Source organism: Suricata suricatta, chromosome 11, assembly GCF_006229205.1.
Source record: "Suricata suricatta isolate VVHF042 chromosome 11, meerkat_22Aug2017_6uvM2_HiC, whole genome shotgun sequence".
NCBI classification, from domain to species: Eukaryota; Metazoa; Chordata; class Mammalia; order Carnivora; family Herpestidae; genus Suricata; species Suricata suricatta.
In genome coordinates this window covers 3,021,966-3,036,494 of record NC_043710.1, presented here as the reverse complement: position 1 = coordinate 3,036,494, position 14,529 = coordinate 3,021,966, and the positions used below count along the sequence as shown (strand labels likewise).

The 14,529-nt window shown below is 62.8% G+C and overlaps 1 protein-coding gene across 1 annotated transcript in view; it reads left to right on the top strand.

Annotated features, from left to right (window-relative positions):
• ANO1 (anoctamin 1) overlaps window positions 1-14,529 on the top strand; it is a 70,227-nt gene that overhangs the window by 41,402 nt on the left and 14,296 nt on the right. The window contains exons 12-20 of the mRNA XM_029957276.1: window positions 1,920-2,002; window positions 3,760-3,771; window positions 4,302-4,373; window positions 7,374-7,448; window positions 9,646-9,847; window positions 9,952-10,063; window positions 10,971-11,028; window positions 13,440-13,540; window positions 14,293-14,438. Of these exons, the coding sequence (XP_029813136.1) occupies window positions 1,920-2,002; window positions 3,760-3,771; window positions 4,302-4,373; window positions 7,374-7,448; window positions 9,646-9,847; window positions 9,952-10,063; window positions 10,971-11,028; window positions 13,440-13,540; window positions 14,293-14,438 (861 nt within the window). The remainder of the gene's footprint in view (window positions 1-1,919; window positions 2,003-3,759; window positions 3,772-4,301; window positions 4,374-7,373; window positions 7,449-9,645; window positions 9,848-9,951; window positions 10,064-10,970; window positions 11,029-13,439; window positions 13,541-14,292; window positions 14,439-14,529) is intronic.

Genomic DNA, 14,529 nt, shown 5'->3' with positions numbered 1-14,529 from the left:
GGTAGTGCGCCCTCGGCCTGGCCTGCCCCCGGCCCAGCTTTCTCACAGCGGCCACGGCCACGCTGCTCACTGTGTGGTTGCCAGATGCTCCTTCATATGGCCTCCCATTCTAGTGGTCCAGCCAGCGGGAAGGCCCTGGAGATAGAAGGCGGAGGGCCAGGGGAGGGACCCTGCTCCCCGGGGCATCTCCGGCAGTTTGCCGGCTTCACGGCGCTGACACCCACCGGGAGCCGCCCCCTACTGTGATGCCCGCTGCGTGGCAGGGGGCGGGCCCAGTGGGGCTCTGACAACACAGCCTCCTGACCTCCGCCACTCACCCTCCGCCCTGTCTCCTCCCCTCTGCCACTGCCTGGGCCGCCAGTCCCACGACTAAGTCACCCCACTGCGCACACCGGGAGAGGGTCCTGCTTCCGGGCCCGGCTGGGTCAGCAGCTCACACTTAGAGCACACCCACTGTGCGCAGACTCCTGCAAACCCAGAGGTTCCTAGCACCCCTCCTTAATGCGGGGGGGGGCTTCCGGACCAGGGGAGGGGGGGCTTCCGGACAGGGGGGCTTCCAGACACGGGGGTGGGGGGGGCTTCCCGACGGGGGGGCTGCTTCCGGACAGAGGGGAGCTGCTTCTGAGCTGGGGGTCGCTTCTGGGCAGAGGGGGAGGTGCTTCTGGGTGAATGAAAGCCCTCTGAATCCGGAGGCGAGTCGGACTCAGACCCCTCGTCGCCAGTCCTGAAGCCCCGTCCCTTCCTGGTGATGGACCACGCAAGCTGCACGGCTGCACCCCTCACTTTATTTCCGTGTTGACACCGCCACTCGCCAGACAAGCCATGTAGCCCCTCCGAGCCCCAGTTTCCTCCCCTGGGAACCAGAGAAGAAGTAGCACCTCCCTCCTGTGATAACTATGCGAGGGTTTGGGGCTTTTTTTTTTTTTTTAAGTTTATTGCTTTGCCTTGAGAGGGGGGAGAGAGCGTGCCCAAGTGGGGGAGGCGCAGAGAGAGAGAGAATCCCCAGCAGGCTCCACACTGTTAGTGAGGAGCCCAGTGAGGGGCTGGAACTCATAAACCATGAGATGATGACCTGAGCCGAAGTCGGACACTAACCGACTGAGCCGCCCAGGCGCCCCCGGGATCAGCCTTCGTGTGACAGCTCTTCAGACCCGGGCGCCTGCAAGCTCAGAGCTATGCCTGACGTTTTGACTGTCCTTACCGTGACCCCAGCCCCCAGCCTCTGGCGACTGTTCTCTGGAGCGGAGGGGGCGTTGACGGCCGATGATTCGGCCAGTCGCGTCTCCACTGAGCGCCCCTGAGCCCCGCCTGTGTCCGGCACCGGCCTATGGCTGCAGATCCAGACGGACGGGGTGTCCTCCCTGCCCCTTACCCCCGAAGGGCCCCCGTACCGGGATAGGGCTCATAATGGAAGGTGGTATGGACATGGGAGCAGGAGAGGTCCCAAGAGGAGTTGGGTTTTTTCTGACACTGAAGGGGATTACCAGGGGCTTCCTGGAGGAGGCAGCGTTTGAACCATGTCTTGTCTGTTGAGATCATAGCTAAGAGCCCAACTCAGCCCTCAGGCGGTCTATGTGGGGTTGAAGCTTGAGTGAGTGACCTTGGCCCACACCATGCCCTTTGTGACCTCAGGACACCCACCGGTGACCCAGGGGTCCTCAAGATCGACAGAGCAGGCTGTTAGGAGCACAGGCTCAGGGAGCAGCTCGGCTGGCTGAGTAACCTTGGCTGGGACTCAGTTTTTGCATCTGTAAAATGGGAAAGTGAGTGTCCCTGTCTGGGGGGTCTGAGGACGGCAGAGCAGGTTAACGCGCGTGAAGGTCTCGGTCCAGCACGTGTCACCCTCACTGACCGGATGGTGCAGAGGACGAGAGTGCCCTTATGTCATCGATGACTGTGCCCTTCCTCCCTGCCCGCAGCCGCCACCTTCATGGAGCACTGGAAACGGAAACAGATGCGGCTCAACTACCGCTGGGACCTCACGGGCTTCGAGGAGGAGGAGGTGAGCAGGTCTCCCCCCATGCCACCCCCGGGGCTCACGCTGCCCCCAGCCGCTCACCCCCGGGGCTCACGGGGCGGCCTGAGGTCGTGAAGCCGAGGCCGGCTGCTGGTGGCAGCAGCCCCATCTGACTCCTTGGGGCCTGCGTCTCCGAGTCTTTGATCTCGAGGCCCCCGGAGGATGTGCCCGCCTCCCCGTGCTGACCCCTTCATGTCTGGGGGAGCCTGGCGGGTCTGGGGGGGTCGGGCCTGGCCGGGGAGACCCCTGTCCCATCCGGAATCGGTAGTTCCGGCCAGAATTCCCTGGGGGAAAGCGGCCCCCACACGGAGCAGCGGCATAGGGCAGGGCGGTACCGTGGGACCCCGTGACCACCGCTCACTTTTATAAAACACATGCTTGCTTTTTGATTTTTATATTTTTAAAATTGTTTTTCACATTTTTATTTTATTTTGAGAGAGTGCAAGCAGGGGAGGGGCAGAGAGAGCAGGAAACACAGAATGCAAAGCAGGCTCCAGGCTGAGCTGTCAGCACAGAGCCTGACACGGGGCTCGAACTCACAAACCGTGAGACCATGACCTGAGCCGAAGCCTGCTGCTTAACCGACTGAGCCCCCCAGGCGCCCCTGTGTTATTTTATTTTTAAAGCAAACTCAATCCCAACTTGGGGCTCGAACTCACGACCCTAAGATCAGGAGTCACGTACTCTTCAACTGCGCCAGCCGGGCAGCCCGTACATGCCTTTTGTTTGTTTGTTTTTTAAAGAAACCTCTCATGCACTTTCGCTGTGACATGGAAACCTCTCCCACTGATGGCGTTCACGTCCCTCTTGTGTTCCCCCACACGCCGCGCCCCTCCTGCGACGGAAGGGCCGGCCGCCGGCCAGCCAGGGAGGCGGGCACCGGACCCGGCCCGACAGTGCCGTCAGTAGACACGGGCGAGAGGACATGGCGGCTCAGAGAGACAAGACTGTGCTCTCGGGCAGGCTGCCCGGCCCTCGCTGTGCGGCCGGGGCGTCTCTGTGCCTCAGTGTCCTCACTCAGCGGGGTTTCAGGGGGTCTTAAAGGGTCATTTGATCCGGCGCAGGGCGCAGCCATGGGGAAGGCCCCAGAACCTGCCACTGGCGGGCAGCTCTTTTGGGGTGCAGCCCCACGTGGAACCCGGCCCCCTGCCCCCGCGGCCCGGCCGTCCACCTGGCCTTGTAACGTTCTATAAAAATAACCACATACAACAAAAAGCAGTGTAATTATTCTTTTAGGAGATTTAGAATGACGTGCCTGTGGTTGGGGGAAGTGAAGGATGGGGTGGGGGGTGGTCCCTTTGCTCTGCCCCTTGGGGACCATCCCATGAGCTCACCCCAACAGCCCAGATGCTTGGTTTTGGGGTGGCTACCAGAGCCCCAGCCCCGATGAGTTCCCCAAAGTGAGCCTCCCGCCCCCCACGGCTGTCAGGGTCCCGGTGGGGAGCTGGTCACTGAGGGGAAGGCAGCCCCTCCCAGGGGGCCTGACCCCGGCTGGCAGCCAGCGCAGTCGACTGGCCTGTGTGCCCTTTCCGGTCCCCCACCTGGGCCCTCGGGGGCCCCCAAAACCCTACGATCCGCAGGGGTGACCCAGGCATCCGCACGCGCCTGGCCCGCTGCGTCCACCTCCCTTTTTCCTAGTTGTTAAGAAAGTGAACTTAAGAAGACACAGCCTGTTTCTTAGAAAAATAGCACAAAGTAATGCAGTCTTTTTGTTTTTGTTTTTACGTCCTGGTTCCCCGAAGGAGGCCGTCAAGGTTTGGATTTTCGTCACTTTTCGTCACCCTTCTGTCCCCCCTGGAGAGGGCTCCTCCCACACTGACCCGTCTTTGCCTCTCGGCTCCGGCTTCCACCGCGGGTGGGGTCTCTGCTTCCTCCCCCTCCTCGGGGCCTCTTAACCCTCCTTCTTCTGTTCCAGCGCATCCTCCGCTGCCCTGCTCTGGGCTCGCTGGGGCCCGGCGCCTCTGCTCTGCCCGCGCTCGCTGGTGCTCACTGCCGTCTCCTCCGACCCCACGGTCCCTGCCAGACCGTCTCAGGGGGCCAGTCCACGGCTGGGCGCTCGGGACGGGAAGTGGGTGCCCGGGCGGGCTCCCGCCTCGCACACGCCACCTGCCTCCGGGATGCGGACCCCAGGGGGCGGGAGTCCTGGACGGGAGTGGGGACAGCAGCCAGCCGTGAACTGCCCCCAGGGCGCCCGAGGCCAAGGGCTGAGTTTGTCTCCAGGGCTCACGTGGAGGGTCTCAAACGCACAATTAACAATGCCCCGTGTCGACTTGGATTTTCACAGGATCATCCCAGAGCCGAATATGAAGCCAGAGTTTTGGAGAAGTCGCTGAGGAAAGAATCCAAAAGCAAAGAGGTACGGTGGCCACTGCCAGTTGGCTTTCCTCGTAATAAAACGCTGTGCATTCCACCGTGCAGCCCGGGGGTCGGCAAGCCCCGTGTGCTTGTCCACCGTGCAGACGGGGGGTCACAAACCCTGTGTGCTTGTCCACCGTGCAGCCCGGGGGTCGGCAAGCCCCGTGTGCTTGTCCACCGTGCAGCCGGGGGGTCACAAACCCCATGTGCTTGTCCACCGTGCAGCCTGGGGGTCGACAAACCCCGGCCTTGTCCGCGGTGCAGACCTGGGCACAGACCCCAGACAGGGCTCAGAAAACAGTATCTCAGGGCAGAGTTCCAATAAAACTTAACTATAAAAAGAAGCAAGGGGCCAGGGTTGGTCCACAGGCCGAAGTGTGCCCACCTCTGCTGTGGGTCCCCTCCTTGGTCTATCCTGGGGGTGTCTCAAACCTCAGCCAACGTGTCAGCATCAGGGACCAGGTAGCATTGTAGCCTTTTCACAGGACACGTGACATGCAGCGTGTGCACCCCTGTGATCGACGTTGAATTATGTAATCGGAGGGTCTGCCCAACCAGCACCCCTGAGCCAACGGCCGCTTCCGCTTCCCCCCGGACGTGGGGATGAGGGAGGTGCTTTACGATGCTCTCAAGATCCCCACCTGTTTGCGATAAGTTTCTCCCCGAACGTCTTGTTCAAGTTGGCTGTCTTCTGTTTGCAGCCTGACTTCCGGCGAACCTCTAGGGTGTGTGGCTGTTTAGTGACGAAGGTGTGTTACGAGCCCAGGGACAAGTGTGGAGCGTGCCGGCCCCCGCCGGCCTCCACCTGCGGCTGGGAAAGTTTGTGTCCGTCCTCGGAGGGCGGGACACACGCTCCCCGAGCCCCCCGGCCCCCTCCACGGTCCAGTCACACTCTCAGCCTCCGGCTGACGCGGCAGACCCTTGGGTTTCTCTCATTTTCTGTGGCCGCGGCAGGGCTCGCTCCCAGTGGCCAGCTGTGGCCATTGCCGCAGTGCCACCTGGGGGATAAGGCAGGTGCACCAGAACCCCCCTCTCAGGCTGCGGCTCCTGGAACCTGGCAGAAATCCCGCTTCGTCCTGCTGCGGCTGGGCGGGGGCACCTCCCTGAACAGGCGCCTGTGTTGTAGAGGGCCTGTAGATGACCACAGGGACACGGGTCGCCTCCCCAGATGAGGTGTGTGTTCAGTTAAATGGCTCAGAACCTGTGCACACCTCGTGCCCTCTGCCTCGGGAGCAGGCCCCCAAGCTTTGACCATCCCCGTTCGGCTCTCTCGACCCCCTCGCCTCCTTCTAAAGGGCGAGGCGTGGACACGGTGGGCTGCCGAGACCTGCGTTCAGCACGGCCTCCACCACGCCCAGCCCCCACGGCCCCGCGACCGTCCACCCCTTGGCTTCACTGTGTCCCCTCTGCCACGGGCTTTGTGGCGCACGTGACCTGCATCCAAGTCGAGGGACTTCTCTGCGCCCGAACAGCTGATCCGGGCAGCCGTGCCAGGGGCGCCTCCCACACTCTGCCTCTGCCTCTTGGCCGTGATCATGAGAACAGCAAGGGTGCCTGGCCCGGTTCCTTCTCGCAGGGCCCTGCCGATGACCCCAGGGCCCCTGTGCCCCTAGCGGGCACACCCTGGGTTTTCTCGTTTCATTGGGCTCCTAGCGGCTGCTTTATGTTGTAATTGTTCCCCAGCTATGGCACCAAATTCAGTGAAGGAAGAAAAAGACACCCACCCCTTACTTGGCATATGAACTTGCGCTTCTGGGCCCGGCTCCCTCCACGGCGTAACCGCTCAGAGAAACCTGTCCCTGCCTGCTGCCCGCCATCTGGGCGCTTCCGAGCCCCGCCACGCCTCCCCCGCGGGGTCCGCGAGAAAGCCCCGCTGCCCGTTCCCAGACTGTTGCCGCCATCCCTTACTGGCTCCAAACGCCCAGAACCCAAATCAGCCTTGGCAGCGAGCCCACAGAGGGCGAGCTCGGCGGCCAGGCCCCCGCGGCCCCCGAGCCTCGCCACGCGTCACCCCACGGTGCTCTCTTGTCCCCCCACCCCCCTCAGAAGTGCCGGCACATTCCAGAGGAGTCACCAAACAAATGGAAGCAGAGGGTTAAGACAGCCATGGCGGGGGTGAAGTTGGTACTTTTCTGCTTCGGGGCAGCGCGAGTGTTGACTTGCTTGCCGGCGACCAGAGTCCGTCGTGTTTTCCTCCACGTAGTCTGTCTCGTTCTTTTCTTTAACATTCACGTCTGTCCACACCACGGCCCGCCGAGTGTGACGTGTGTTGAGGTCTCACCGCATGGCTGCACTGGGTCCGAATCGGGGTGCGGGGGCGGGGGGGACTCTGGTCTTACTTGGAGCTTGTGAATCATGCTTTTCACCGCTGCCCCTGCCTGCCAGCGCGTCCCGTCTCCCCATTAACACGCATGCCACCGGCCCCGGATGCGCGGCGCCCCGTGCGATGCCCTCGCCCCATCGTCTGACCTGATGCGTGCATCCCCCCGTTTAAAAATCCACCCCGTTCTTGAAGCCTCGCGGGTTAGTGACCAGCTGCTAGGCTGCCCCGGGCCAGGCGGCGGTCAGCGCGTCGCCCTGCGGTGCTGGTGGCCCGCTGCGGCTTGCCCCGCCGAGGAAAAGTAGCTGTCATGGTCTGGGTGGCAGAGCTTCCCGCCCCCTACGTGAGACACTGGCCACAGACGCGGCTGCTTCTCCCAGACGTGGGTCTGAGCGTCTAGTTTAGAAAGGCTCAGCGCGGTGACGCCCCGACACGGACGAGCCCCGTTGCTAACCGCTGTGTCTACTGCTGCGTGACAGCGTTTGGTCGGTGGTCAGACCCCAGACCCCCCTCCCAGGCCAGGTGTCTGCTTTCACTCTCCACCTGCAAGCGTTTTTGTAAAAGGCGTTCTGAGTGTTTCCGTCCGTCCGGGTCGTTCACCCCCACGCCGCCGCGCACACGCAGGCCCCTCCGCGCCGCGGCAGCTCCCTCCGGCTGACCCAGGGTTGTTCCCTGTTGCAGACGGACAGGGTGAAGCTGACCTGGAGAGATCGGTTCCCAGCCTACGTCACCAACTTGGTCTCCATTGTGTTCATGGTAAGTTCCGGAAGGCTGAGGTGGGAGCGGTCCAGGAGGTGCAGGGGGGGGGCGGTGCTCACCGAGGCCAGGGTCAGGCGGGCATGTGACACTTGCTCCCGTCCCAGGGGGTAGGGTGGGCGGAGGCCCCACCGCTGCCCCTAAAACGGGAGGGGACAGGACTCCGCAGAGCGCCCACAGGGACCACGTGCCCCAGGGTGCGTGAGTGGCGTCACGTGGTCCCCAATACGCATCTTTCTGTCTTTCGCTCCCAGAGCGACACATGTAAGTAATCGTTCAAACATGAGATTTCACATGTTAAGACAGAACTGAGGATTTTTTTTAAGAAAATCATGGAATAAATAACGCACAGACGGGACAGAGATCAGGCCAGAGCTGCTGAAGCTGTGTCGTCCCCACTGTGTCCCGGTGTCCCTGGCAGATGCCAGGCCCAAGTCTGTGACTCCTAGCTCACCGACACTGTCGCTTCAAATCAGCCAACACCCTGGCCCTCTTGGGGGTTTTAACCCCTGTTAGTTGGGTCTTCCCCCTGGAAGGCCTCGGCCCCCTGCTAGCTGTTCTATGATCCTCCCCAAGAGGGCGGGGCCACCCGCGGCCCTGTAAAAATGCCCACCCTCTTGTCCAGCGCTGGGGATTGGCATTAGATGTGGGCGGGCACCCAGGGGCCTGGGGCTGGCCGCTGTGGGCCGGGACCCAGTGTGTGGCCAGTGGCCTGAGGGCCTTGCGGGGGTCTCACTGAGTCCTCACAACCTGCCTAGCCTGACCCCCGCTCCTGCTGTTGAGCTAACTGCCCACGGGGCTTGTCTCTCCCCCCAGGCCACCAGGTGCCACCCAGGCGCCCCGCCCCCAGGTCCCCCTGCTCCTCGTGAACCCGACTGGAGCTGGGGGCCGTGTCTCCACCCCTCACAAGGAATCAGTCACAGCTCTGCCTCCCACCTTCCTGGTCCCAGGAAGGCCACTTTGAGCACACCAGCCAGACCCCCATGGCCCTTTTAACCCAGCGGGGGGATTGCCCGTGGGAAGTGAGACCGTTGAGGGGGCACGCCGCCCCTTGGCAGGGAGAGGGGGCACCTCCTCACTGAGTCACCCGCGGGCCGCCCGGCCGCACCTCCACTGCCTGGCAAGGGGCCCCTTGGCAGGAGCAAGGGAGTTTCCAAGGAAAGTCCTCGTTCCCGGAGGTGCCCAGGAGCTCAGTCAGGGTGTGGCCTGGGCCTCCGAAGCTTCCTGAGCAGGGTGTGGTCACTGCCGGGCACCCACAGCTGTGTGCAGAAGCGAAGTTTAAAATAGGAGTTTCCCTAGATTTCTGACGGCTGCAGCCTCCCTCGGGTGGGGCAGCCAGACTTTCCAAGCTGTGACCTGAGACACAGAGGACACAGCCCTGAGCCTCTGCAGGACGGTCCCGGGAGCCGTGAGGGACCAGCCTGACAGGGCGGGGCCTGCCCTCCGCACCCTTCGCCGGAGGAAGCGGCACGGCCACACAGGAGGGGACGGGAAGAGCAGGGAGCCTTGGCCGCAGTGGAGTTGCCCTCGGTCGACAGTCGGGCTCGGCCGCGCTCCGTCCTCAGTGTGTCCTGGGGGAGGGGGCGTCCGGGTCCTGGCGCCAGCGCGGGGCAGTGTGAGGATGGGGTCGTCCGGCGGAGTCGGGGCCTCTGAGGAAAAGGCAGAGACTGCTCCACGCGGAATAGTCACCGTCCCCGCAGCGCCGCCTCCCAGGCCCACCAGCCTGGATTTGCGGGGGTGTTCTGGTCCATCGGGGGGCTTGGCTAGAGCCCACTGGAGAGGTTGGGAGAAGGGCCCCGGTCTGTCTGTCCCAGCCAGGCCTGCAGGACAAGGCCTCCCCCCAAAGTTAGCCTGGCTGGCACCGGCCAGGCCGGCCCCTGGGGTCTCAACCACCCTGTGCCCTGTTGGTGTCAGTGGGCAGGAAGGGAGGCTCGGTGCCTCGTGGCAGGCAGCAGCAGAGACCCCGGGGATGTCAGGCCTGGTGGTCTCACCCGGTAAATCCTGGGTGCTGACCTGCTTACTCAGCCTCTCCAAACTCAGTCTTTTCATAAAGCAGAAACTAGCTGCCTGTGAAGGTGTGCCACCATCGAGCGCCTGAGGGGTGAGGGGAGCCCATCTCTGTGTTGAAGCGGAGTTCCTGGAGGCGTGGGGGCGGAGCCAGGCTGGGGGGGTCTGACGGGACCTCCTCCCTCTGCAGATCGCCGTGACCTTCGCCATCGTCCTGGGAGTCATCATCTACAGGATCTCCACGGCGGCTGCCTTGGCCATGAACTCCTCCCCGTCCGTGCGCTCCAACATCCGGGTCACGGTCACGGCCACCGCGGTCATCATCAACCTGGTGGTCATCATCCTCCTGGACGAGGTGTACGGCTGCATCGCCAGGTGGCTCACCCAGATCGGTGAGCGCGCGGCCGCCTCCCGCCCGCGGGGCCGCGGGCTGCCCACCTGCCCTCTCTGAGCCTCGGTGGCCTGGGGGTGAGCGGTCCCGTGCGTCTCCTTCTAGAGGTTCCAAAGACAGAGAAAAGCTTCGAGGAGAGGCTCATCTTCAAGGCGTTCCTGCTGAAGTTCGTGAACTCCTACACCCCCATCTTCTACGTGGCTTTCTTCAAAGGCCGGTAGGGACTTCCATCACTGAAACACGGTCTTTCCCAGCATGCTCCTCCCAGTACAGACTCGCCTCCCCACCTCCCTGCAGGCCGGGGGTCAAGGCCCAGGCAGAGCGGTCAGTGTAGCCCTCTTTGCCACCAAGCTCATGGAGAGGCCTGGCTCCTACAGGGACCCCGGACAACGGGACCCCAGACAGCGGGGACCCCAGGCAGCAGGGACCCGGGACGCCAGGGACCCCAGCAGCAGGGCCATGGGCAGCGAGCTCCAGGTGCCCTCACAGGAGGGCGGGAGGACTGGGGAGGGTTAGGGTCACAGAAGGACTTTCATGGCCGGCTTGTTCCAGTTAGTGATGGGTGAACCCTATGCCGGGACCCGCTGAGCTGCCCTGGGCATAGAGGGGCTTGTGGCCCACCCCCCAAGACTCCCAGCACCCCTCCTGCCAGGGGCTAGCAGGTCTAATCCCAGAACCCCTCCAAAGTCCTCTTCCTCAGCATCGTGTGATTTTGTGGCCACTCTCCCGCCCCAGGGTCCCAGAGCCCAGCTAAGGGGTCCAGGCACCCCTGAGGTCATGCAGGACAACGGAGCAGGCCCTGGGAGGTCCCCGCCCTGCACGTCCTGAGGAAGCAGAGAGGCTGCCTCAGGGACCTCCCCTCCCCCACCCGCCTTGACCATGGCCGTGGCTGCTTAGCCCTCGTTCCCCGCCCCCACCCTGACCCCCTGCGTGGGGAGGGCCTTCCCTCTCGGTTTCCCACTTCGGCTCCATCTCTCACCTCCGTGGGTCTGGGAGTCCCTGGGACTCAGCGCAGCACAGCGGTCCTGGCTTGGCCTGCGGGTGTGGTGGGGCGGGGTCCCCAGCCCCATCCTCGGGGTCTCCCCACGCTGCCCCTCCTCTCCCACTGCCCCCACTCTTCACAGGTTTGTCGGCCGCCCAGGCGACTACGTGTACATTTTCCGTTCCTTCCGGATGGAGGAGGTAACTGACCGCGGGTTTGTCTTGTCCCCTGGTTCTGTCCCCAAGCGGGCTTCACAGAAGCTAACCTCGTCAAGTAGCATTTCCCTCCTTGGCGGACTTCTTCCCGCTGTCTGGCTGCTGGGGGGGCTTTGGCCTTACCTGGCGTGCCCACGTGGGGCCCCCCGAAGGAGAAACCGAAGGTCACCCATGTGTGGTCTTTCCTTGTCTCTGATATGTAGAACGTCATTGTCTCTGGTTAAGATGGATTAACGGGGGAAAGACAGAACTCAGTTTCATTGTTTTACTTCAACAGAGAGATGCCTACCTCTCTCCCCTAAATCAGGGCCAGTGACCTTTGGCTTCTGCTCGGCCGCTCCAGCCCCTGTGGGTCCAGCCAGGGCACCCGCCTCTGGACGTGCTCCTGCAGCCCCGTCACCAAGCCGGGGCCCGGGGCTGCCCGTGGTCTGGGTCTTGGGGACTGGTCAGCAGCTCCCGCGGTCTGGGTCTTGGGGGAACCGGTCAGCAGTTTCGATGCCCAGAATAATCAGCGTATTGGAAAATAAGGGATAGGTCTTCTGATAAAGACCCTGTGAAACGGTGGAGAGGATCGGGCTGGGCTTCAGGTACAGGGTGATCGGGCTGCCCAGGGCACAGCCTAGAGGTTCAACCCCGAGTGCCGGCCCCTGCACACCCCCAGACGTGGGCCTCACTCACAGTAACAGGTGTTTGTGAAAAACCCACGAAGTGCTCTCCCCTGTAGGACTCGTTCTTCACGTAAACGACGCTCTGCCTGATTCTTTAATGGTTTCAGAAGTTGGAGAGATGCCTTTGTAGAGTAGAGTAAAGCAAAGGACATCATTTTTTAAATGAAATTGTAAATTCTGTGAAATTGTAAATTCTCCCATGTGAATTCTGTGACAACAGTGCAAAAAATATTGTCCCGGGCCCGTAAGAGTCATCAGCTGTGCCCCCAGAGGGCTGCCCAGTGGCCCCTGAGCTCTCTTCACTTGGACAAGTGAGACTTCCAGTCTGTCACCAGCCTAAGGCAGTTGGTACAGGCCCATCAAGGACAGGGGACAAGGACATTAGGCCTCAGAGGGGTGGCCAGCTGCTTCACCACGTGGCTTCCCAACCACACAGGCCCCAGCCTGCCACGGGCAGGAGGGGCCTTCAGAGGGACAGCGGTGCGTGGAACCAGGCCCTGGCCCTCAGGGACAAAGAGGATCCCCTCAGTCCAGCCCCCACTGCCCCCTCCCTGCCAGTGTGCTTCCGTCCCTGAGCCTTGTTCCAGCCCTGACAACCTGTAGGCTTCGTGCATTCGCTTCTTGGGGGCACTGTGACTAGAGACCACAGATCCGGCAGCCCTGACACCACAGGAACGTGGGTTCCCTTCGGTTCTAGAGGCCAGCAGTCCAGAATCATGGAGCCAGCAGGGCTGTGCTCCCTTCGGAGGCTCAGCAGTGGTTTTCAGGCCTCTGTCCTGGTTTCTGGGGGCTGCTGGAGACCTCAGCCAGCCCTCTGATCTCTGTCTTCAAACGGTCTTCTGTATGTCTGTGTTTTCTCTTCTTGTAAGGACACCAGTGACTGGATCAGGGCCCACCCTACCACGGTGTGACCTCTTCTTAACTGGTCACATCTGCAAAGACTCTTTTCCAAATAAGCACGCATTCTGTGGTTCTGGGGATTAGGATGCAGACATCTGTCTGAGAGACACTTTCAACCTACCTCCCCTCGCTGGGGATGGTGGCTGTCTCTCAGGTGTTCGGGATGGCAGGTGCAGGGGGTGCTGATGCACCTGTTCTGTGTCCCACAGCGAGGGAGGGGGCTGATGCACCTGCTCTGTGTCCCACAGTGAGGGGGCGGGGGAGGCTGATGCACCTGCTCTGTGTCCCACAGGGAGGGAGGGCGCTGATGCACCTGCTCTGTGTCCCACAGGGAGGGAGGGGGGCTAATGTACCTGTTCTGTGTCTCTGTGTCCCACAGTGAGGGAGGGGGGCTAATGCACCTGCTCTGTGTCTCTGTGTCCCACAGTGAGGGAGGGGCCTGATGCACTTGCTCTGTGTCCTGCAGAGAGGGAGGGGAGCTGATGCACCTGCTCTGTGTCCCCACAGTGGGGGGAGGGCTAATGCACCTGCTCTGTGTCTCTGTGTCCCACAGTGAGGGAGGGGGGCTAATGCACCTGCTCTGTATCTCTGTGTCCCACAGTGAGGGAGGGGCCTGATGCACCTGCTCTGTGTCCCGCAGTCGGGGGGGGGCTGATGCACCTGCTCTGTGTCCCGCAGTGAGGGAGGGGCCTGATGCACCTGCTCTGTGTCCCGCAGTAGGGGGGGGCTGATGCACCTGCTCTGTGTCCCACAGTGAGGGAGGGGGGCTGATGCACCTGCTCTGTGTCCCGAGGGGCGGGGGGCTGATGCACCTGCTCTCTCCCGCAGTGTGCCCCAGGTGGCTGCCTCATGGAGCTCTGTATCCAGCTCAGCATCATCATGCTCGGCAAGCAGCTCATTCAGAACAACCTGTTTGAGATCGGCATCCCGTGAGTGCCGTGTGGCCTCAGGCCCGAGCTAGCCGGGGGTGGGGGATGGAGTTTGAGATCGGCATCCCGGGAGTGCTGTGTGGTCCCGGGGCCTATGCGGAGCCAAGGGTGGGGGGTGGGGCCCTGTGGTGGTCTGGGTGGGTGACAGGTGGCTGGGGTCTGGACCAGGATGGGGCGCCAGCAACCAGGAGATGGTGAAGGCAGGCAAGGGGAGGCAGGGCACAGTCACCCCATGGGGTACAAGGAGGGGGTGGAGGCCGAGATGACCCCCTGCTCCCCAGTGGGCTGAGGGTCCAGGGTACTGACAGGCGCCCTCAGACCCCCGAGCCGGCTCCCTGTGGTCGGCAGACGGACCAGCTGGAGGCTCCGCGTCCTTACCTCGTGTGCCCTTTGAGGGTCACGCTCTGCTCCCTCAGCAGCCTGTCCTCTGCAGTCAGGACATGGGATGACTTTCTGTGACCCCCACCCTGCCCCCCACTGCACTGAGCCCTAACACTGAGCCCTTCCTGGGGCTTCAGGTGGCCGTGTGCCCTCCATGCACCTGTTGCCCTAAGACCAAATAGTGCACTTGACCCGTGTTTCCGGGGGAAGGACACAGGAAGTCCTGGGCGGAGACGCCTTCGCAGATGTGTTAGGTCTGGGCTGAAAACGTGACAGCTCAGAGAATTAGAAACACAGCTTGGAGGTGCCAGGCCCCAGCACCCAAACCCGTCTTCCCGGCCCCCTAACCGAAGTGACGTGGTGTCCCCCAGGAAAATGAAGAAGTTCATCCGCTACCTGAGGCTGAGGCGCCAGAGCCCCTCCGACCACGAGGAGTACGGGAAGAGGAGGCAGCGCTACGAGGTGGATTATACGCTGGAGCCCTTTGCAGGCCTCACCCCGGAGTACATGGAGATGAGTGAGTGGGGGCGGGGGGCAGGCGGGGGGGGGGGGGGGGGGGGGGGGGGGGGGGGGGGGGGGGGGGGGGGGGGGGGGGGGGGGGGGGGGGG